At 36.1% G+C, this 24,454-nt stretch overlaps 1 protein-coding gene across 4 annotated transcripts in view; it reads left to right on the top strand.

The window, feature by feature from the left end:
• The window catches only part of AKAP6 (A-kinase anchoring protein 6), a 262,821-nt gene that overhangs the window by 40,881 nt on the left and 197,486 nt on the right, over positions 1 to 24,454 (top strand). For 3 of the 4 annotated variants that reach the window (XM_026710926.2, XM_087921878.1, XM_087921879.1), the window contains one exon: positions 1,642 to 1,987. In XM_026710926.2, coding sequence (XP_026566711.2) covers positions 1,685 to 1,987 — 303 coding nt within the window. In that variant the 5' untranslated portion in view covers positions 1,642 to 1,684. Of the gene's footprint in view, positions 1 to 1,641; positions 1,988 to 22,892; positions 23,221 to 24,454 lie in introns of those variants that run through there. The other variant, XM_087921880.1, reaches the window with a different exon arrangement.

Consider the following 24,454-nt stretch of genomic DNA (forward strand, 5'->3'; position numbering starts at 1 on the left):
CATTTTTGCTAAATAGGCAGAGATTAAAATTCCCTAATATGAGAAATAAAATTCTTTTTTAAAAAAGCTATTGGTGTGAAACTTCTTATATCAATTACATTTGGTTCAGTAATGTCTGTCCAGGATCTCAGGCAAAGAAAGATCTTTTTAATAATTTATCAGCTGATCTTTCTTATTGGAGGTGCTACTGATTAACCTGGGATATTTTATTTATTTTATTTTATTTATTGAATTTATATTGCCTCCTATTCGCCCATGGCGACTCGAGGTAGTTTACAGAATGAAAAACCATATTTAAAATAAAAAACAATAAAAACTAACAAAAAGAATCAAATAAATTACTAAAGTACAATAGAACAAAATCTGGAAATAAATAAATCACTCCCACCCCCTCCCCCTGCCCCGAGGACAGCAGACCACATGAAAAGCAGGGTCCATCCTGCTCTGGGTTCCCCAGGTGCGCTGGCAAAACTAGGTCTTCAGTGCCTTCTGGAAGAGTATTAGAGAGAGGGCCATTCTAATCTCTGGGGGGGGAGATGATGTTCCAGAGAGAGGGAGCCACCATGGAGAAGGCCCTTCTTCTGGGTCCCACTGGGTATATCTCCCTCAGGGATAGGACCTACAGCATTCCCTGCCTCTCCGCTCTGATGGGTTGGGCAGATATTTTAAAGGTGCTTTAAAGATGCTTTAAAAGTGACAACCAGCACCTTGAATTGCACTAATTTGATGCAACAGTTGTACATTTGGCTTACAGTTGTGAGAAGCAAGAGGCTTCTCTTGTGAAAGCTTCATGTTTGATCCATCAGAACTCTTCTTATATGCTTTGCTAAGCTGCAGGCTAAATTTTGGCTTTGGAAAATAAACCACAGGTAGTCCTTAACTTACAACAGTTCATTTAGTGACTGTTATTTAGTGACACTTCAAAACCATATTACTAACTTAACAGCTGCAGTGATTCACTTTACAACTGTGGAAAGAAATGTTGTAAAATAGGGCAAAATTCACTTAACAAATGTCTTGCTTAGCAACAGAAATTTTGGGCTCAATTTGTGGTCGGAAATCAAGGACTACCTGTACAAACATTTTAATACTGCATTTTGGTTCTTTAATTCCTTAGATTATTTACATTTTCAGTGTCCATGCAAGCAATAATCATTATTAATTATTGATTAAGAATTGTTAAATGAGCTTAACTTTCATTAACTCTTTTTTTTCTGCTAATTTCTACCTCTTCTGAAGATATAGTTTCAAGTATATAAGTAAACCTTGAATAGCGTAGTTTTAGAAACTGGAGGCTGTTGATTAATTGATTATGATTAATACACCATCATTTGGGGTTGCTGTCCATCATCCTAACCATAAGAATTAAAACCAAACGACGCTAAGTCTGTTCTGCTATTAAACTTCTGACACATACATGTGACAATTGTTTAGATTTGAATTTGGGTATGCTTAGACAGAATTTTAATTTGGTTAATTGCAAACAAGTTCATCCTGCTTCCAGTGCTGTTAACCATCAGGCAACATTCAATATATGCCTAAAACATGCAGTATTTCTATTGTTATGAACTGTTGGATGTTTTATTCCAAGTTCTGGTTTTTTTTTTAACCATTTGCCTTTTTCCTCTTCCACATGGGCAGCTGCTTTGGCAAAAAGCATGATCTAGAACTTCTGACATCAACCATGGAAGTAGCACTTTCCCCCATCCTTCCACAAGAACCGAATGCTGTTCCTACCGATGTATCCCCCATGATCATCAATACGACTCCTACAACCGAGCAAGATGGTAGGGAAGATTTTGATCCTGAGCAACAATATGAAAAGCCTCCCCCTCTCCACACAGTTGCAGACTGGAAGATTGTTCTCCACTTGCCTGAGATTGAGACATGGCTTCGAATGACATCAGAAAGAGTCCGGGATTTGACTTACTCCGTGCAGCAGGACCTGGACAGCAAACACGTGGATGTGCATTTGGTACAACTGAAAGTAAGATCAAATGCTGCTCTCTGCTGGCTCTGTTTCTCTGCTTGGTTGTGTCACAGACTGATCGTCTGCAAGCTGCAGTGTGAGAGGAGAAAAATGTCTGAAAGTAGCTGTTTCATTATTTAATTTTGTTTATTTTGTTTATTTGTTTACTACATTTCCATACTTTGAATTTAAAACTGATAATTAGAACATTCACAATACAAATAAAATTAAAGCATCTATTGATAATACAGTACATTAGATGAATTAAACTTACAGCAATTGACAGAATATTAACAACCATTCTTATGACAACCATAACAGTAAAAAGAATAAAGATGGTAAAATTATCATCATTATTATCATCACCACCACCAAATGCTGTTTGGAAGAATTTCGTCTGACATTAGGGAAGAAGCCAATTCATTTGTAAGGAGGGGGACCATATAATCATGAAATAATGCCTCCCAGTCTTGCCCTCTCTCCCTCTCTCTCTACACACACACACACGCACACGCACACGCACACGCACACATATTCACACAAATTACAGAAGTGGGAAACAACCAGTATCTCCTTCTGGAATGATTGTAGACTGTTTATCTTTTTCTGCAGAAACTATTGTCCAATTTTATCAATTTTTTTTTCTTATTTATTTATTAAACATATTTATATGATTTCCCAATTCACAACAGTGACTCTGCAGGGCATACAGAAATAAATAATCACAATTTAAAACCCCGATCCCCCTTCTCCCCCCACCCCCATGGCAAAGATGTGCCTTTTTCTTGGTCCTAACAGGTATATTTCTTTAACAGATGGGGACCTGCCACATGCCCTTCCTCTCTGCTCTGGTGGGCTGGATAGATGAACTGAGGAGAGGCAGTCTTTCAAATAAGCTGGCTCTAAGCTATGTAGAACTTTAAAGGTGATAGCCAGCACCTTGAATTGCATCCAAAAGCATATTGGTATCCAAAGCAGCGCCTGCAGAAGAGATGACACAAATTCAGGCTTGCGCAAAACTATGCAGGCTGCTGCATTTTGAGTAACTGAAGCTTTTTAGATACTCTTCAAGGCAGTCCCATGTAGGGAACATTACAATAGTCCCAGGGGTGGGCTTCAAAAATTTTAGAAAAGGAATCTCTGCCCGGTTGCTGGGTGGGTGTGGCCTAGTCGGCCTCCTGCACCACAGCAGGGGGGGGGGCGTTTTTACTTTTCCAAAATGGCCTTCCCAGGCTCTAGACACTCTTTGGGAGCCAGAAACGGGCCCATTTCCAGCCTTCCCGAACTTCCAGGAGGCCTGTTTTTCACCCTCCCCAAGCCTTTGCACATGCCCTGCACTTACCTGCGTCCAAAATGGGATGTGTGGGGACTCCTGGGAGGGGTGGGAGGGTTAGGCGGGGCCAGCCAAGAGTAGGATTTGGGGGTTCTCAGAACTGCACAGAAACTTAGCTAAGGGCTCTCTCAAACCCCTGCAAACCCCTAACAACCCACCCCTGAAAAGTCCAAACAGGAGATGACCAGGCCATGGAAGAGTGTGATGGAATGTGCACCTAGAGGAGCAGTGGGGAGACTTTTGGCAACAGAGAATTTTCCCAGAGAGAATCTGGATTAAGAGATTGAGCCCTCCCAAATTGAATGGAGGACGGGGAGACTCAGGGTACCCACTTCCTAGAGGCTCTCAGGATATATCTAGTAGTGTTAGATGTTGATAGCTTTAGTTTGGCAAGGTTCTATTAGATGTAAGCAAATAGAGGATTGGACTTGATTGGACTTTGCTTTCTCATCTCTGGGCTTGGGCCTGATAGAAAGGCCTATTGGTCTAGGAATGGGTGTAACCGATGCATGACAAACATTGTGCAAAGTCCCCCCACCCTGGCATTCCTGCCATCTGCTTCTCAAGCAGAAATCACAAATTCAGGAGATTCCCCTGATTATACACCAAGCCTGTCTGGGGGGCAGTGCAACCCCAAAGATGGTAGTTCCCAAAATTACATGGCAAAACATGACTCCAAGTGTATTATCTAATTGCTTCAGCTTGATTGTAATTTTTCTTTCCACTCCAATTTGCTGGTGCTGGATCAGAACCAGCAGATGCCCCACAGCCTCACCTAGGCTTTATGTATTACCCATCATACTGTCTTGTCTATCTCCCCTGACTCCCTATGATTTTTATTCCTTCTTTAACTGGCAGCTTGCAACTGTGACTATGCAGTTTAATCACCTTGGGTATTTCTAGTGCTCCCAAGTTTCCAGCATGAACCTTCAATCTTGTATTCACGAATACCTGTCAGACTGAGGGAGAAACAGATGCTCCTAAAAAAAGCTTTGACCTATCTACCACATTCAAGACAAAAGTACACATTAAGTTAAATAACACTTTCAAGGCCTGCTCAGAGCTGCCACTTTTAGGCTAGATCAACACGTTTTAATAGCACCCTATCTAAAAAGTGCATTTGAAAAGTCCACAATTGCACTCATTTTATTTGAAGAAGAAACCTAACCTTGCAGTTGCTGCCCTTGAGGAATACAGGAGAGCAGTCAAAAGAGGACATTGAATAGCAGACTATTTTCTGTTCTCGTACCTTCAATAGATGGTAGGAGATCAGAACAGATCATAGATTTTGGAAAATCCTTTATTTTCAAACAAGAATATCTCTCATCATTTGAGATCAGTCATTTCTGGGCTGCAGGGGAGGAATAGAGCAGAGATGGCAGTATTAAACAATGCAAAGGACTAACATAATGAATTCTCATCAGAACTAGGGGTTGTTCGCTGCTTTTATCTCTTCTAGATATATAGTTAACAAAGAAGAAATATGTAAGCATTTGAACAGGACATTGATTGCAGTGGAATAACTAGGGCTTAGGAATCAAACATTTCTCTACATTAACTAATGGAAATGGTTGTGTGTTACTGTCATAATGGCTGATGGCAGGGATTTTGCTACAGTGAGTTAAATTGCTCTCCACAGGTCCTTGAGTTCACAGAAAACAATAATGCCACGACATTTGCTGTCCCCATTTCCAATCCCTATCCTGTCTCTGTTGCTCTTGTTCTGAGCCATGGTGGAATGAGATTATCTGGATTATACATAGATGGTCTATCTAAAACTGAATTGGTTGGATTTTCTGGCTTTGCTTTCCTTATTGCTCAGCCCATCTCCAGGAAATGGGAGAATTATCTCCCACTACCATTGGTGAGGGGAGAATATCAGACAAGAGGACTCTTTCAATCATCTCTTGCCTTCTTCCTTTCTGGAAATTTTCCTTTTGGACATGGCCTGAGTTAAAAAAATCAAATAAGAAATTTCTTCCTCTCTTCTCCTCACCTCACCTCCCCACCGCTCCTCAGCTAACTTCCAGATTTCAGTATGATCTGTTCAGCAGGCAGTATGAGAGAAGGTGCAATGATCTCATTATTTTACTGTCTGGACTGAAATAGGATTATGAATGATTGTTCTAAGATATTTAATGATTCTACTATCTAAGATATTTAATAATTCTATATATTAGAATTCTCAACATTCTAATATATACAGTATATTATATACACAACTACAATAGATTTTTATATCGCTATCTAAATTTTATCTGTGTGACAAAGGCTTTGAAAATAAACTAAGCAGAATTCTGCTGCCTTATTTAAAAATTAGTTGTATGATACTGAAAGAAAGCAATGAAGGATTAAACATGTTTTTAGGAACCATATACATGGGAATGTAAATATACCCTTAATATTCTAATTGCTTTATAATATTTTTGGTTGCAAATCTCTGAAGTCACTTCTTCTGATATGTAGGTGGGACTGTATACAAATGATGTCTTCATATTTACTGATAGTTTTGCCATAGGAAGTGCAAAACTATGAACTTGCAACCAAGCTGCACAAATGCTGGAAAAAAAAAATCACCAAGTGGTGTCAGGGGGTTAGCAGTGGCAAATAGGGAGTTAGAATGTCATATTAATCAGTATTGAATTAGTGAGGAAACGAATTATGGGCATCCAGTATTAAGTATTAAATAGAGAACTGGAATTGCCTTGCAAATCTATAAAGGAATTCACACAAAGAGCAAATTAATTTATACAAGCCAAATCCAGGTGATAAGGAACATCTTTGCATTAACTATAACCTGAATATTTGTTTTTAATCTAATCTTTTCTAATCTATTTGTTTTTAATCTAATCTTTTATTCATTTCTCAAGTAATGTCAATGAACTTTCTGGACTTACATTTTATTTTCTTATGTTTGCTTGTGTTACTTTGGAAACTGTTCTGGAAGCCTTCTCAAACAGAGGCGTGGTGTAATTTATTGGCTGAATTATATTCAGCGGGATTAATGTCAAGGAAAGCAATCCCAGAAGCCTTGTTGCAGTGTTTCCTAAAAATGCCCCATAGATGTTTTAATACAATGTTGTGAAATTTTGTTTGGATTAGTGAACAGCTTCGTCTGTTGGTGTCATGTTGATGACCAGATTCTAAAAAGACAATAATTAGCATGGGTTAGCTAGGTTAAAAACTAAGTGTGATTTAATTAAGCTTCAACTAATTTTAAAGCAGCAAGATATTTAATTACTTTCCCTTCTTTCATATTAAGATTGGTAATTTGATGGTAGTTTTTGGAAAGATTCCAAGGGCTGCATGGAGCCTCAGAGGCTAAGGTTGTGCACCTCTGCCAAATGTGCACACAAAGAAGTATCTATTCTATCTAAGGTCAGCTTTTCCCTAAGAACACAAAGTAATCTTTGACTGATTATATTTCTGTCCAATAGCTAAAACACTTTTATTACCTTGAAAATTGTTCTGTGAAAATTTAAGAAATGAAAAAGGATAAACATCCTCACCAAAAATTTTATATTTAGAGTTGGTTTTCTGAAAAGCAACCTTATTATGCCATATCACATTTTAATAATTCTCCCCTATATATTACCACATAGTCTAATTGCTATTTATAAAAGGAAACACTTCATTACTTCTGATGTGGTTACTAATGAGCCACTTTTCTTGTGAAAATAGTAGAAGAGATAGAAAAACCTTCACTGAAGAATAAGTCTGGAAACTTATCAACCTAGAACAAAGGAGAAATTTCCTGACAGTGAAAACAATTAATTATGAAATGGCTTGTCTCTATAAGTTGTGGGCACTCCATCACTAGAGGTTTTTAAGGAGATATTGGACAACCATTTGTCTGAAATGGTATAGGGCCGTGATGGTGAACCTATGGCACGCATGCCACAGGTGGCATGCAGAGCCATTTGTGCCTGCATGCGAGCTTCACCTTACAGCTGATTTTCATCAGGTTTGAGGCCTTTTTCGATCTCCAAAAAACTTCTGCAGGTTTGCAGGCCGTAAACCAGCCCCATTTTGTCACTTCCTGTTTTTCCAAAAATACTGGAAGTGACGAAATGGGGCTAGTTTTCAGCCTGCAAAGCCTGCAGAAGCCTTCCTCAAGCCTTTCGGAGGTCAAAAAAGGCCTCAAACCAAAAATCAGCTGTGAGGCGCAGTGCAGGTAAGGGGGCAGTGGGTGGGTAAGTGGGAATTGTGCGTGCATATATAGAGGCCGTGGGGGAACGTGCATTACCTTCTGGGCGCTGGTACACGAGCGTGAGCGTGCAAGTGCGTGTACAATTTTGGCACAGGAGCCCAAAAACGTTAGCCACCACTGGTATAGGGTTTCCTGCTTGAGCAGAGGAGCTAGATTAGACGAGTTCCAAGGTCTCTTCCAGTTCTGTTATTCTGTGGATAATTAGAATAACTATATTTACCAGAAATTCCTCTATGGTCCTTATTTACCAAATGTTGGCTGAATTTTAAAAAATTGCCAGAGATAAAGACAATCTTCCTCTGCTCTTTCATGTGTTTTCATTTAGTACAATACCTAGGAGATTATTGCATTCTGGAAATACTGTGTTATACGAACAGAGCATGAGAATGTTTGTCTCTAGGATGAAGGTTCCAGAGATACCCAACATTGTGTAAGTGGGATATATTCTAGAAGTAAAGCTTCTTGTTCTTGATCCATAACACCCATATTTATTTTAGAAGCCTTACCAAATCGCTGTAGCAGATTTGGGAAACAAGGAAATGGAAAAGAGAAATGGGAATATGCTACAGCATGTTTTCCTTTGGTAGATGGTCACAGTTGAATACAAGTTATGGTGCAATGTTATGGAATATAATTGCTCAGTTTTTGTAAAGAGTTAGATTCTTCTATATCTTTGATGGATGGAATATCTGTTTTTATCACTGTATCTCGCTTCAAAAGTTTATTTGCTTTTTAGGTGCAAAACTGAATTAAACAATATGCTAAATATATTGTGGTATCACTGTAAGTCTATATCACTGCAATATTTGTGGTGTAACAAAGGTTTTTCCTGGGCAGTTTTCCATTGCCACTCCTATTTCTTTTGTTCAGCCCTGTTGAATTTCATGAGAAACATTAACTACTTTTGTGTACCGTCACACACATGTAAATTACTTCATAGTTAGATAAGTAGATCAAAGCTGGAATCCTTATACTTTTCTGAACCTATTAATTATTGTTTCTAATAGGCCCACATAGGATTAGATACATAGAGTTTGAATATCAGGGCATCTGATATCTACATCAGCTATCCATAGTTACCCTGTGGTAAGATGGGTGTTCAATAAATTTGATAAATAAATAAAAAAAATACATATCCTTCCCATGCTATCCTCTGTTAGGCAGTAGTGAAAAGAATATTTCAATTTTGTTACAGCTCTTTTACCTTTCATGGACTAGAATAGAATAGAATAGAATAGAATTCTTTATTAGCCAAGTGTGATTGGACACACAAGGAATTTGTCTTGGTGCATATGCTCTCAGTGTACATAAAAGAAAAGTTACATTCATAAAGAGTCAAGAGTCATAAGGTACAACACTTAATAGTCATAGGATACAATAAACAATCAAATCATACTAGGAAACAGTCAATATAAATTGTAAGGATACAAGCGACAAGTTACAGTCATACAGTCACAAGTGGGAGGGGATGGGTGATAAGGAGTAATGAGAAGATTAATAGTAATAGTAGTAGTAATGCAGACTTTGTAAATAGTTGGACAGTGTTGAGGGAATTATTTGTTTAGCAGAATAATGGTGTTCGGGAAAAACTGTTTTTCCCCAAACGCCATCACAGTAGAAAAGACTACTAATTTACTGAAAGGGGAATTTGCTTATCAATGTGTATAATGTTGAATGTGAGATTTCCCCCCCACCCCAGCTTACTCAAGCAGCAGATCTTCATGCAAAGCTCTTGTTCTATAGTGTAGTTCAGATTACTTATTGTGCAGTAAGTAATTGCTGTGATAAGGTTGACTCAGCCTTCCATCCTTCCAAGGTGGATAAAATGAGGACCCAGATTGTTGGGGGCAATATGCTGACTCTAAATCATTTAGTAAGGGCTGTAAAAGCACTGTGAAAGTGGTATATAAGCGTTATTGCTATAATTGCTTCATATTATTAAGATATATTATTCATATTATATTATTATTCATATTATCATATTATTATTAAGATAAGTAATCGATCTTTGATCTAGAAAGCCAAGGCATACTTTTATAGTCAGACAAGATGTGGTACATCCAAGATTACCAGAATAGTATGCCATTTAAATAAATAATATAATAAATAATAGTATGCAACATTCCTCAATTTGACGTTTTCATGCACTAAACGTCTGCCTTAATATCATCTTGAAAAACAAGAGTGAAATCATAACTGCTGATCTACCAAGGCATTGAGCTGCAATCAAACACACTACCAAAGTTAAGTGATTCTTTTCAAGAAAAGTGACATTGCATTTCTAATTAATTTTTCATGTGACACTTGAGGCAGTGTGATATAAGTGACCCAGATTCAAATCCATCCTCAGCCATGGAAATTCAGTGAATGATTTTGAGTCCATCACCAGCTCTCATCCAAATCTTAATCATGAGGTTGACATTGGAAAAATCAGAGAAGAAAGCACAGACCACTTTGAATTTGTGGAGCAAAAGAAGGTTATAGATAAACTAATAAATAAATAAAAGATTAATATCTATGGAGATTTGCAGTCATTCAAGTCATGGTTGTCCCAAAGGTACTTTTTCAAGAGTCAACTGGACCAGAAAGTTCAGTTGATTCTTGAAAAATCACCTTTGGGATATAAAAGATTATCATAAATTTAGAATTGGGCTCATTCTTTGATTAAGCCTTGTCATATAATTTCCAAAGTGTATGCAAATCTATTCAAATCTGGAAGTTTTGTGAATTTTCTTTCACCCCAGATTTCATGGCTTTACAACAAAGCTAGTCTAGCCAGGCATCTTTGGGAAATGGTGTGAAATAGGTGTCAGATGGCAAGGACTAACATAAGGAGGGTTTTATACTGGTCTTTGAATGTTGTAGAAACATTGATTGATTGAAGACGCGTGGCATCTTAAAATTCTGAACCTATTTTGAAAATACTCTTAAGTTCTATTGAAAACTTAAAATATTGTAATTATAATAAAAACAGTACCATATCAGCTCTATAAAGTCATAAACTCAAGCAGAAAGCAAATTCTTGCTGAAAATAATGATGTAGGATTTCAATCTATAGTTTAACTAATTAAAGTTGCAATCTTTACTAGAGCATACATACAGCTATGAGAAATGGTATAAGGCTCTGTGACACAAAATTATTTCAAAGCTTTTGGCATAAATGGAATGAGTACCACCATTTTCCACTTATAAATATTAATATTCAAAGTTGTCTAAAACAATCATGTCATTTATTTCACTTTCTTTCCTTAGAGCAGGGGCCTTCAAACTTGACAGCTTTAAGACTTGCGGACTTCAACTCCCAGAATTCCTTCACCAGTCATGTTAGCTCAGGAATTCTGGGAGTTGAAGTCCACAAGTATTAAATTTGCCAAGTTTGAAGACCCTTGCTTAGAGTCTGAGGACAAAAAAAGGTCTTTCTTATGATCATTGTACTGTCATCTCTTCCTCCTCCTCTTCCTCCAGATCAGAGCTTCAGTATTAGTAGAGAGGACTGATTCTTTCTCAGCCTGGAGTACTCTCATGAAAAATTGCTTCTTTTGATTCTTATCATAATTTTTTGTCTTTATACTATAATGGCAATTGGAAATGTTTTTCACAGAATAGGAGGAGATAAAGGAGCAGTGGTAGTCAGGGAGATTTAGTCTCACTCTCGATAGACTACTCTGCCCTGGCTTTCAGTTTTATTTACCATCCTATTGCTCCATGCTACTTTGAGGACCACGTTTTCCTCCATATAGTCCAATAGTAAAAGGGAGACCAGACAGAATATGGCCCCATCAGATCCATTGGAAGAAGACTTCAGGCATTCAACTGAATGTAGTTAGAAATCTTTTCGAATCTAAAGCCAGAATGTGCAGTCATATTCAGAAGAGGCCTATGTTTTATTTTGTTTTGTTTTTGCTCCTGATTGCTCCATCACCAGCACTTCTAAAAATGTCGATATTTAAGCCCAGAAGAAGTTGGAATTCAGTTGTCTAGCCCAGGAGAGTGGTACCCTCTGGAACTTTCACATCTATTTTATTTGTTTGTTTAAGATTATAAATTGAACCATCGGCTTACCAAGAGACTCTGAGAAGTGTGCAGTGAAAATACACATTAACTTTTATCTATAAAACCAAGAAAATTTTTAAAAACGTAAAATAGGAAATAGGAGAATGGCATAAAAATTAAACTAGAGCTAATTGACCTGAATTTTATTTCAATAAGGGTTCTTTTTAAATCACATCATAACAAAACTTGAAAAATTAGAGATCATTGAGGCTGATTTGGTTTGTGTACAATTAACCAATGTTAGACATCCTTGTAATAATAATAATTCTAGAAGAGAAGAAGCAGAAACATTGCCTTATTACATTGGAACACATCTGCTATTAGTCTTAAATACCGTAAGTCTGTAGCTATGTTTGAAACCTCTGAGAGAGCTGAGAAGAAACACTGGCAAAGATCAGAGGGTATTTTTCCTCTCAGAAGCTGCTTCATAGCGAGTTGTATGACAAAGCAGATGCACTGCAGGAAAGCAAGGAAGCTGCATTAGACTAACTCACTATGTGCTCTTTGGGATTAATGCTAAAACTTTGGTACATCAGTAGAAATGCCTTAAAATATGTTTCTACCAGAAAAACAACATATATCTGAACTGACTCTTTACTAAGACTCTCAATGATATGCTGAGCTTGAGTTGAAGTAGACAAACAAAGTTGGTATCTGTAAAAACCTGGAAAAGTTCTTTGAAATGTGGATGTCTTTGATAAAAGGTGATGTGTATAGGTGGTAACAAGAAAATAAATGAGAGCATATGATTGTACATTTGGATTAGTAACTTTCCTTTTGGAAAATCTTTGCAAATTGGATTTTTAAATGCATTATGAAACTGTAAGTACCAGTATAGCATTTCCTTCCTTTTGCTTATGCATAGTTATAGATATTATTTTTGTCAACACTTCTCACACCCTCATTTCCCTATGCGATTTATTTTTATTTATTTATTTTATTTGGTTTGTCAATTGCTTACAAGATAATAGATATAAGTAAAAACATAGTGATGAATACATAGATACATATAAGAAAAATAAAAGAAACAATAGGACAGGGATGGTAGGCACGTTGGTGCACTTATGCACGCCCCCTACAGACCTCTTAGGAAAGGGGTGAAGTCAATAGTAGACAGTCTAAGGTTAAAGTTTTTGGGCTTTGGGGAAGAAATCACAGAGTCAGGTAGAGTATTCCAGAAATTGACCACTCTGTTGCATTTGTAACCTATTTGTTGGATATTCTTTATATCTTCCTTACCCTTTGCTATATAGCCTAAAGCTGCATGCTGTCCTAGTTAGTACGTGAGGCTTCTTAAAGCCACTGTATGTGCGTAAGCATATGATAAATTTTTCTTCTCCCACAGACTAATTTATAAAATAGTTGGCAAATCTTAACCAGTAGTTTAAAGATTAAAGCAGGGATTAAAGCAGGGATAACTAAGGAAATATCTGTGGACAGATAATCCTTTTTAAGGATGCATATAGTGGAGGGGAGAGATTACAAATGATAGTGTGTGAGGAGAAACAAATTTGTTAGCATCACGTATTTGGAGTCTTCTTCTTTTACAGTATACAATCAGTACATTGTTTTGGTGATATATTTAGAAGGTAACCCACTTCTGTTCTGATTCTTTGGTTCAAACAAGAGTAACATTAATCTGATGTCAAATTATTGTGAACATGCACCTTTTAAATCAAACTTTTGTGTTTAGTCTATATTTATAAACATACACTAACAGTAATAGAGTTGGAAGGGACCTTGGAGGTCATCTAGTCCAATCCCCTACTTTTGCAGGAGACCTATACTATTTCTGATGGATCGCTGTTCAGTCTCTTCTTAAAAGCTTCCAGTGTTGGGGCACCCACTGTTTCCAAAGGCAGTTTGTTCCATTGATTAATTGTTTGCACTGTTAGGAATTTTCCCCTTAGTTCTCTCCTTCGTTAGTTTCCATCCATTGTTTCATATCCTGCCTACAGGTGCTTTGGTAAATAAGTTGTCCCCCTTTTCCTTGTGACACCCCTTTAAGTATTTTCAGACTGCTATCATGTCATCCCTGATCCTGCTTTTCATTTTTATTGCTCTTCTTCGAACTCTTTCCAGTTATGGGGTGACCATAACTGGATTCAGTATTCTAAATGTGGTCTTATTCTCTCATGCAAATTCTAGAACATGATGAAATTTTTTGTTAGTTGACTATACAATTAAAGGCTAATGTTTTCAGATTACCAGAGAGACCAGATAATCATTTCCAGAGATGCATGAATGCATCAATAAAGGTTTGAAATGCAGATCCAGAAACTGATATAACATACATGGTTTGCCTATCCTTACCAGAAGGAAGCTATAATAATTAAGCAAATAGTTCAGGGTGAAGACTCTCTTTCCAGTGTTTTTTTCTGTCAGGAAAAATATTTCTATAGCATGTGGGGAGGAGGAAATGGGGAAGGACCAGTGGTGGGATTTAATTTTTTTTACTACCGGTTCTGTGGGCATGGCTTGGTGGCCGTGGCAGGGGAAGAATACTGTAAAATCTCCAGTCAGAGATGGTATTTACCGGTTCTTTGAACTACTCAAAATTTCCGCTACCGGTTCTCCAGAACTGGTCAGAACCTGGTGAATACCACCTCTGGGAAGGACAGTTCATGCTTTTAAAATGGCATAGACATTTTGTTACAATAAATTGCTGGTCACCTCCTAAGAGAACCACTTTATCACAATACAACATCTGAATGGTATTACAAGATCTTAATTTATGGTAATGCTAGTCCAAGACATTCAGCTACTTGGGAGAAAGATAATTTCACTATTCAAAAGCTATTTTTGTGGTTTTTAGCAAACTTTAAACATTTACACCTGCATGGAGAAGAGAACTTACAGTTTACTGTTAGCTGTGGCACTTTCCCTTCCCAATTTCTATCAACCAGTGAGAACTGTTAGGTTAAAAACTGCTTGCTTTCCATATTATCTCGACTCATTTTTATTAGGGTGGTAGATCGGGGAGAGTACATATCCACTTCAAGCCTCTCAGATGAATATACAGTGTTTCTTAACCTTGGGGATTTTATGATGTGTGGACTTCAACTCCTGGAATTCCCCAGCCAGCATGGAGAGCTGAAATCAACATACTTTAAATTTGTCAAGGTTGAGAAACATTGATAGAGAAATAGAAAGCATATTTTGTAGTGCAGTTTATTCTTTATCTAATTTGAAATCATCATGTCTTTAAACACATGCCCGTAGATGAATAAAGCCAGTTAAACTTGACATATATGAGAGAAAATCCCACAAATATTCTTCTAGTCTATTGCCTTTTAAGGGTCAAGTGAATATTAAGTTAGTAAAAATTGAGAAATGGCTGAAACCTGAGCTGATGTTAGCCATCAGCACTAGAGAGATCTCTTAAAAATGGTTGTTTTATGTATTCTTTCCTCTTAGAAAAAATGCCAATTTTTTTAGCATTAAAACCAAAAAAAGGAGACTAAAAATGAAACAACTAGCTATGTGACTGGCTATATTTCAGTCCTTTAAACATATTTCTCGCATTTCTGAAATGGCCGCATGTAAAACTAACATTATTGCTATCTGTTCACAATAATGTGAAATAACAGATTTAACAGATTTAACAGATAATCAGAGTTGGAAGGGACCTTGTAGGTCATCTAGTCCAACCCCCCGCCCAAGTGGGAAACCCTACACCATTTCTGACAAATGGCAATCCAATCTCTTCTTGAAAGTCTCAAGTGATGGTGCTCCCACAATTTCCGAGGGCAAGCTGTTCCATTGGTTGATTGTTCTCACTGTCAGAAAGTTTCTCCTTATTTCCTTGTTCAGTTTCCATCCATTATTCCTTGTCTGGCCTACAGGCACTTTAGAAAATAGGTCGACCCTTCCTCTCTGTGGCAGCCCCTCAAATATTGGAAGACCGCTATCATGTCTCCCCTGGTCCTTCTCTTTACTAGACTAGCCAAGCCCAGTTCCTGCAACCGTTCGTTGCCAGTTCTTTATGCCAGATGCCAATTCTTTAGCTGATATTGGCCTTGTTATGCCTTGAGTGAAGAAGAAAGAGAGGGTTCACATAGTCAGTTAGATGTTTAGACTGGACTTTGTATTTTTATTCACCCATGGAATCCTTCCTAAAGAATGGAGATAGGTAGATGTTGTTGTTTGACAGCATTCAAGGATGTAAACTATTTCTAATAAAGCTGCAATTTGCTGATGGTGACTTTGTCAATGTCAGTGGTGATCAAGTTACACTCCAAGTGTTTTGGGATAGTGCCCAAGGCACCTATTGATGCTATCTTTGCTTTCTGTCACCACAGTTGCTTTACTTTTATTTGCAGGTCTTTGTATTTTGTGATACTTTTCTCCAGTTTTTTCTTTTCTATTTTGCTGTCCCTAGGGACTGCCAAGTTCACTATTCAGACTTTTTTGTCTTTCTCATCAATAATGGTTAACTCTGCAGTGTTACATAATCTAAAATTTTTTAACTTGCTCATTTCAACTATTTTTTCCACCCAAGTTTCCACTAACTTTTCATTATTGGCACATGATAGTTTTTATAGATGTTCCAGTTAATCATTTCAGCAACTGTGTAATATTTCCTAGAAAATAGCCTGAGACTTCCAACAAAAATCAAGTGCCAAAATCAAAGGCCAAAATCTTGTAAATTCTTAAATTTTTAAAATCTCTGGATTTTTTTATTAAATTATTTTTCTTTTTTAAAGAAAAATTCCTTTTCAATTTTTTAAATTTCTTTTTTCAATTTTTCCATTCTTTGTTTAAATTTTAATCTTTTTAAACTCTTAAATATCATTTTTAATTTTTAATTCTTTTTTCAATTAAGTCTTTTTCAATTTTTAAATAAAACTATTTTTTATATATTTCTTTTTTCAATTTTTTCAGTTTCTTTTTTCAACTAAACATTTGGAAAAAAAGTTTACTCATTTTAATTCTTTAGGAATTTTTAAATTCTTAATGATTTAAGAGGAAGAAAGGAAGCAGAGCTGCTTAACTCTTTTTTTGCACCAGTTTTTGCACAAAAAGAAACTATAGCCCAAACTTCCAAAAACGTATCCTTAAAAGAAAGACTAGAAATACAAATTTAAATAAGCAAGAGGTAAGAGAAGACCTGTCTGACCTTGATGAATATAAATCACCAGGACCTGATGGATTACATGCAGCACCAGGGAACTACCAGAGGACTGGTAAGAGATGATATGTTTCCCATCTTCAAAAAAAATGGAGAGACAAAAAACAGACATAGGAAATAAGCCTAACATCAATACCTGGGATGATACTGGAAAAATGATCAAAAAACACATCTGTGTTTTTGTGAGATCTGTGTGATCTGAGATCTGTGTGAACATCTAGAAACAAATAAAATTATAACTAGTAGCCAGGTTGGGTTTGTTAAAAACAGATCATGCCAAACCAATCTTATTTCATTATTTGACAAAGTGACTAAATTAACGGACCAATGAAATGCTGTGGACATAGTATATTTAGACTTCAACAAGGCATTTGACAAAGTAGACCACAACCTACTTCTTGGTAAACTAGAAAAACGTGGTATAGACAGCATCACCACCAGATGGATTTGTAACTGGCTGACAAACCATACTCAGCTAGCAGTCCTTAATGGTACTACATCTACATGGAGGGAAATAAGCAGTGGGGTACCACACGGTTCTGTCTTAGGCCCAGTACTCTTCCATATCTTCATAAATAACTTAAATGAGGGAATAGAAGGGGAACATCAAGTTTGCAAATGACACTAAGCTGGCAGGTATAGCTAAAATCCCAGAAGACAAGCTCAGGATTCAAAAAGAATAACTATTATTCTAGTCCAAGCAGTGGGTGGACTAGACGACATCTAAGGTTCCTTCCAGCTCTAGTCTGATTCTGATTATAGTTTCACACCTAGCTAGTCAGATATTTAGATTGGATTTAGCATTTTTATCCACCTATCGAGTCCTTCTTAAGGACTTGGGACAGGCAGATATCGCTGATGGATGGTTTTAGAGGTATCATTGCAAGATATAAGCTTTTCTGAATAAATATTATATTAATACAGTACTGAACCCTTTTTTGCAGGAAACAAGGAAGAGAACACAGCCACTGACTACAAAAAACATCCATATTCAACCTGGAAGAGAATTAGCCTTTACATATACTTTTAATATTTTATTTTATATAAAGTATAATATAAACTACAGCAAGGGAAGCAAAGGAAAATGAAAACGAAACATTTAAGAATGTAGATATATTAAAGATATATTAAAGATGCTTAACCAATGTCACTGGAGGTTTCTGTTCCTCTGTCCTGAAAAATAGATTTAATCATTGAGAAGTGACCCCCCAATTTTTTAACTCATTATGGAGTGTTCTACACATCCGAAGAATATTAATTAAATTGCTATTATTATTAATAAAAGTATTTTTAATCCAAGAGTTGCATTTGTATGTTAATGTTATTTGGGTCCTAGTATGAAGGAAAATTTCAAATCATATAATCTGTTCAGGGGTTTCAATCAAAACAACTTAATTCAGAATAAATAACCTGTTTTAAGCATTCTGTTTCTTTGCAAATAAAGCATATGATCATGCACTTTCTCTGAAAACTGTAGGAAGAAAAAGTCTGTTTCACTCACAAGAGATTATCTATGGTTGTGCAAAAGACTGACAATTCCACTGCAATTGTATCACAGCACCATCTAGTGTCTCTAGAATAAAATCAAGAATTTCCTGTAAGCTTTTTCTAAATGCCATACTTTAATTTTAGGTATGTATGATACATTTGCATTGTACAATATCCCCAGTGAGAGTAGACTAGAGAGGGGTAGAGTAGAGTACAATAGAATACGATGAATAGAATAGAATAGAATAGAATAGAATAGAATAGAATAGAATAGAATAGAACTAGAACAGAACAGAACAGAACAGAATAGAATAGAATAGAATCTGTCCACCCCACAAACAATTTTTAAAATGTATTCTAGCAGAATAGCAACCCAAGCTATGCACTGAGGTTTTTTTAACTAAATTAAATGTGGATGGCTTCATCTTTATTGTCAGCACATGCTATTTGCTTTTTTGACAGAAAACATGGATTCATTATAATTGTTTTCCCTCCTTTTTTTAAAAAAAAAATGAAAATCAAATTGATTTTTATACCATACTTGTCTAAAATCATGCTTTATCAGATAATACCCAGTCAGTATGTCTAATAGTGTTGCTTTGCCTTGTGGAAGTGACATGCTCCAACTTAATCTTATTAATTTGATAAAAGGGACTACTGAACCACTTATTATTTTTTTCCCAATTCTCAGAGACTACCTCTGAGATTTTGGTGTGTTTTACACTCTGTGCAAGTCAACAATATATTTCTTGCAAGTTGACGCTTCTGGGATCATATATCCTAGAAAGATAGGGAGTAAAGAAGAAGCAGAGACTTTGCAGAATAGCCCATCCCATCAGCTCTACTTCCTTAATATAGCTTCTTACAGATTTTCTTCCTTCTTCTACCAGTGATAGGATCCACCACTGTTTTTTCTTTCAAATATTTCCATGCATGTTTCTATTTCTCCACTGCTTCCCAATCAGCAGTCTGGGACTCTATTTGCCTTCTCTTCCCCTCCAAAAGAAGTGTCTTGTCTGGCAGCGCAGTGCTAGTGCCTCCTACAGGTGAAGGCTCCAAAAACCAAGAAAGACACACTGAGTTACTTCTATGCAGTTTCCTTTATTGTTCTCAGAATATCTTGCCAAATTAAAGTAACTAATCATTAAAGAGATATTCTGAGAACTTCTAGGGAGGTTCTATATTAACCCTCTTTCACCCAAACAAATCTTCTAAACTTTACCATCTCTTGGCCCTCTGGAATGCAGCCCCTTTCTCCTGGGAATCTGGGCTACATGTCACCACAGAAACATTTTATCACATGCACCAGCAAGTACCCATTAAAGAATCACTAGGAGAAATCGTTGTCAGGATTCTGGCACTTAACCCCATTTAAATCATGAGTCTCAAGCCAAACCTCCAAAACTTCAAAAAGATTTATTGGGAATTAAAAGATCCGATATTGCCTGGGTATAACCGACTCTGAGACACATCATTCATTGTCACCCTTGACCCTGGTTTTCCCCACTCCCTGGGTGTATCATAATTCGTATTCTCCAATGGGACACATCCATAGCCAAGAGTCATCTATCATGCTCTCCAGTTAAAATTTTTCACAGCAGAAACTTCAGTCATCTAGTTATTATCTTTGAAAACATTTATGGAATGCAGTTTCGGTTTGCAAGCTGCCACACTATTTCCCCCTCCCTTTCTAGAGTTGGCAACTCTAAAAGACCATAGAAATATTTTATGAGTTGAAAATAGTATACAAATAATTGTTCTTTAATTAATTCAGTATCTACTGCAGTATTGTTCTGCATAACGTTTCACTGTGCCAAGATGAAAAATGCAAGTAAGCCATTTTTTTCCATTTTTCATGAAATATTCTGCTTACTCCAACCACTTGGCTACTTCTTGAAGAACAACAATACAACTTTCTAATTCCTGTGTATTCAACCAGGTGAGAAGGATAGGAATTTGTGCAAAGCTGGAGCAAATAAGAATTTGGCCTTGCTTGATCTGCTTGGATGTGGTGTCTGGGTAGAACAGGATGAGGTTCTCATAACTGACCCCAATTTGTAACCATTCTTAGATTTGATTGTGACTCCTCCGTAGTTGCAGTCTAAAAGTTGAGAATTCTGATGTAAGTTTCTGTGGATCAGTTTATTAGAACAGATGGGTTATTATAAGTCTGTGACTGGGGACAGGGAGAAACAGTAAATGAAACCAGAAAGAAATGAAATAGATGTCAAATACACATATTGCTAATTATGTTCCTGATAGTAGTCATTGAAAAGCAGTGGTGTAATGCATAGATGTTGTGTTGGTTAAATACTTTTAATCTTACTTTAATTTATCATTTTCAAGTTATAAAATCTATGAAATTTAAATTAATCTACAAGGGCCAAGCTGGTAACTAGGAATATAAAGTACATTTAGAAAAATAATAATCAGTAAACATTTTTCACTTGCAAATAAAAACGTATGTCACCAATGATGTTACTTATAATTAACTTTCAGTACTTCAGTTTCATAAGCCTGAAGCTGCTTATAAATGTAAAGCCAGCCTAAAATATTTGCTGAACAATAAATTTTCATCTATATAGAATCACTTCTTCCAGTATATGAGTCTACAGCTCAGCGTAGCAAGCTGCTCCCTACTGCCATACAGGAACCATGTATCCATGATGTTCTTGTTCTGAAATTTTGGAGTATCTTTATAATTAGAGAAGGTGTTGTGGGGCCTCCACTGCTAATCTGGTTAGTCCCATATGGTCTTCTTGGTGATAAGAAACTGGCTTCAGTTTAATTCCTTGGGAAAAGGTTGGACTCTCAATGAATTTTAATTCCATGGTTATACCAGAAAAGAAATCTAAGTAATAGGCCTGTGCAGAGATGATATGATTCTTCTCCATCAGAGGGAAGTCATAATTATCCTTGATGAAGTACATACTTGCATTAAGCAAACCAAGCTTCTTCATTTTGTACAAAGGCAAATGAACAGTATGCAGCAGCTTCCTGGCAGACACAATCCTAGTTATCAAACAGGCTAGTAGTAGTCATGTAGCTGGTCTGATTCTTTAGTTGCTAGGTACTCTCCTCACATATCAGCTTAACTCTTCACTTGCAGGCCTGGTGTGATCCTACCCTTCCTGTCCCAGTAGTTTCTATTTCATTGCACTCCTACTTGTCTGGAAGGCACAGCTGAATAATAAGATAAAGGTCCACAAATGTGGAATGTAACAGCTGTTTTTATATAGCTCATTCAGAGTGATGTAACCCCATTGCTTAGGTATGAAAGGAATGTACCCATCACCCTTACAAAGATGGATTGTGAGGGTGAGGAACTAGCTGAGCCAGTCTCACCACTATTAATGCACACTTAAAAACAAACAAACACCACTTGATTAAATCCTTAGGAGTAAAAGCTAATCTGTCTGACTGTTTAATCTCTCAGAAGCGGGTGGGGGAATGAAAATTCAGTGTGATACTTTATTGCAGCAGGCTTACTGAATCTACTTTGTGGTTTTCTGAAAGATATGAAGAAAAGGGTTTAGTTCAAAACGTTGGTTCTACTTAATCAATTATATTATACCACTAAAATGTCAGCTGAGATGTGAGAGTGATAGCTTATCTTAGCTCAGAATGCATAATATTGGTCTTGAAAGCAATAGATGAAACTTCTACAGTAGTCTGTTTTTCATGAACCTTTCTTTCCAAAAAATAAACAACACTATAAGAATTTTGATTAAGTCAGTTCAAAATACTAGAATTAATAGTTTTCATTCCACCACCACCCCATCTCCAAATCGTTGGTTCTCCTTCCTTCAAGGAAATAAGGATGTATTGCAATGAATTTTGCTTTGTTGATATAAAATATCTGCAGGGTAGTTTGGCATTTCTCCTAGAATGAAGCAGCAAAAACATCTGAGCTGAAAAATATATCAGCATTTTATTTTCAGTTCAGTTCACCACAATTTTTTAATTTTTATTTATTTTATTTTGTCAAGCGATTATAAGATAACAGGTATAAGTATAAACAAAGTTATGAATACATGAAATGGATACGAATTAGAAAAAAAAGAAACAATAGGACAGGGACGTTGGTGCACTTATGGACGCCCCCTACAGATCTCTTAGGAAAGGGATGAGGTCGATAGTAGACAGTTAAAGGTTAAAGTTTTGGGGGTACTCTTAAATAGTACTATTAAATAGTACTGAAAAAGCTAGCAGCTCCCAGTGTGAGTTTAGTATTTTTCTGGTATTGTGAATCACTGCAAAAGGGAAGCAAATGTTTCCAGCCATTGGTCTTGGTGCTCTGAAAAAACAAAAATTATGTCAGAGCTTTCAAAACTTCTCCAGCTTTACTTTAAAATCCAGATCATGTTTGCTCACAAATCCCAAAGATTGCATGAGACACTTGCTTTTCAGTGTTTCGATTTGTCATATAAATCCTATAAATGTTTACTTAGAACTATGTTCCTCACAGTTCAGCTGAGCTTCTTACTAAGCCAGAATGCATAAATTTGCAAACATATCAAGACACAAATGCTTTCTCCAGAAATAAATCCAAATTTGAAACTTTATTATTGGCTTTGTACTGTAACCAAGTGACCGATTTATATTAGATTCCTTTTTGCCATCTTGGTGCACTGCTAACATTCTCCTGGAATGCATGTCAGTGACTAAAATAACCCAACTAATTTCAAGTGGCAAGTGGCTGGTGAGTCAGAGATCTTTATGACAGCGAAAACATTCTAGTGTTATAGTAGCTCAGAAATGGCTGTGCAAAGAAACAGCTAGGTTTAATTTCAGGAATAATGTTGTGCTCACTGATATTTTTAAAGATTATATTTTAAATTTGTTTTTCTTACAAACCAAAAGCAATTGCCTGTCAATTGAAAATGGATCCAACTGTGATTTGCCTGGATTTTACATTGGCATGTTTCCTGAATTGCTAACTCAAATTAACTGCTTTGGCCAAGAAGAAGAAGAAGGGGGGTTATTAATTTTCTGCTAAATAGATGAATGAAAATTCTCCTTTCAAAACAATTAAGGTAGGATATTTAAGGTAGTGGGAATTAATTAACAAAGCATAGATTCTGGAAACAGATCTGTGAACCTTAGTTTTTAAAGTGTAACCTTTGCAGATGCTGTTTTGTACTGTAGCTTTTTAAAGGGAATCGTATTTCATATCTGTGAATTTCCCTTTAGCTCTTTGTTCCTTTGCATGCTATAATTTTTGTCAACAATACTTGACATTGAAATAATTACTATATTACAAGGTGTTTAAGGAATTAGTACATTAAACTATCTTGTTAAAGACAAGTTCCAACCTCCCTTTCTTTTTGGTTTAACAGCCAATATATCAAGTTTCCCTGGTAACTGGTTGACGTTATCATGATCTTAATAATTTGTGTGATTAAGTATATTTGAAGGGTTGCCATAGCATCCTTTTTTGAAATTCTGGGTAGGTTTTCAAGTTTCTATGGATTTTAAGCTTTTGATCTAAAGATTCATTCTTCTGTGATTAATATCATTGAAAAATAATACTTGTGTTTTAGCAAGATTTAGAACAGTGTTGCTTGGCTATTTATAATTCAAAGTATGATTAAAAATAGTTGCTGTTATGTACAACTGCATTGTCTTGGCTGTAAAGTTTGGCCTAAAATATAGTGAATCATTTTTATTCTATCTTAACAATTTCATAATAAAAATATTGTGGGTTTAATTTATTGCAATTATGTTATTAGTGTGTGTACTATATTATCCTAAATTTACAGAAGTCAAGTTAAATGAATTAAATAATTAGTAAGTAACAATGATCTAGTTACAATAATGATCCATCAATTTCATAGTAAGCAGATGTGTTATTATAACATTTGCCCATTTGTATCTTGTAATAATGGATAATATACATTATATAATTCTTCTTAGTTCATATATATATTAAAGGAGATGCTATAGTTTGATAATAATAAAAATAAATCTAACATCTGCCTATCCCAGATTTTTGGAAAGGACTTGATAAGTGGCTAAAAAATGCCAAATCTAGTCTAAACATTTGGGGGACTGTGCAACCTTCTGTAATGATTTTGTCGTGAAAAGGATGAAATAACTGACCATTTGATCAGTGTTGCAGCAAAATTTCACAATGAATGAATTATTTATTCTTTATTGGCCAAGTGTGATTAGACACACAAGGAATTTGTCTTGGTGCATATGCTCTCAGTGTACATAAAAAGAAAAGATACATTCATCAAGAATCATAAAGTACAACACTTAATATAG

This window comes from Pseudonaja textilis, chromosome 1, assembly GCF_049901715.1.
Source record: "Pseudonaja textilis isolate UNSWEBS1 chromosome 1, rPseTex1.2, whole genome shotgun sequence".
Classification (NCBI taxonomy): Eukaryota; Metazoa; Chordata; class Lepidosauria; order Squamata; family Elapidae; genus Pseudonaja; species Pseudonaja textilis.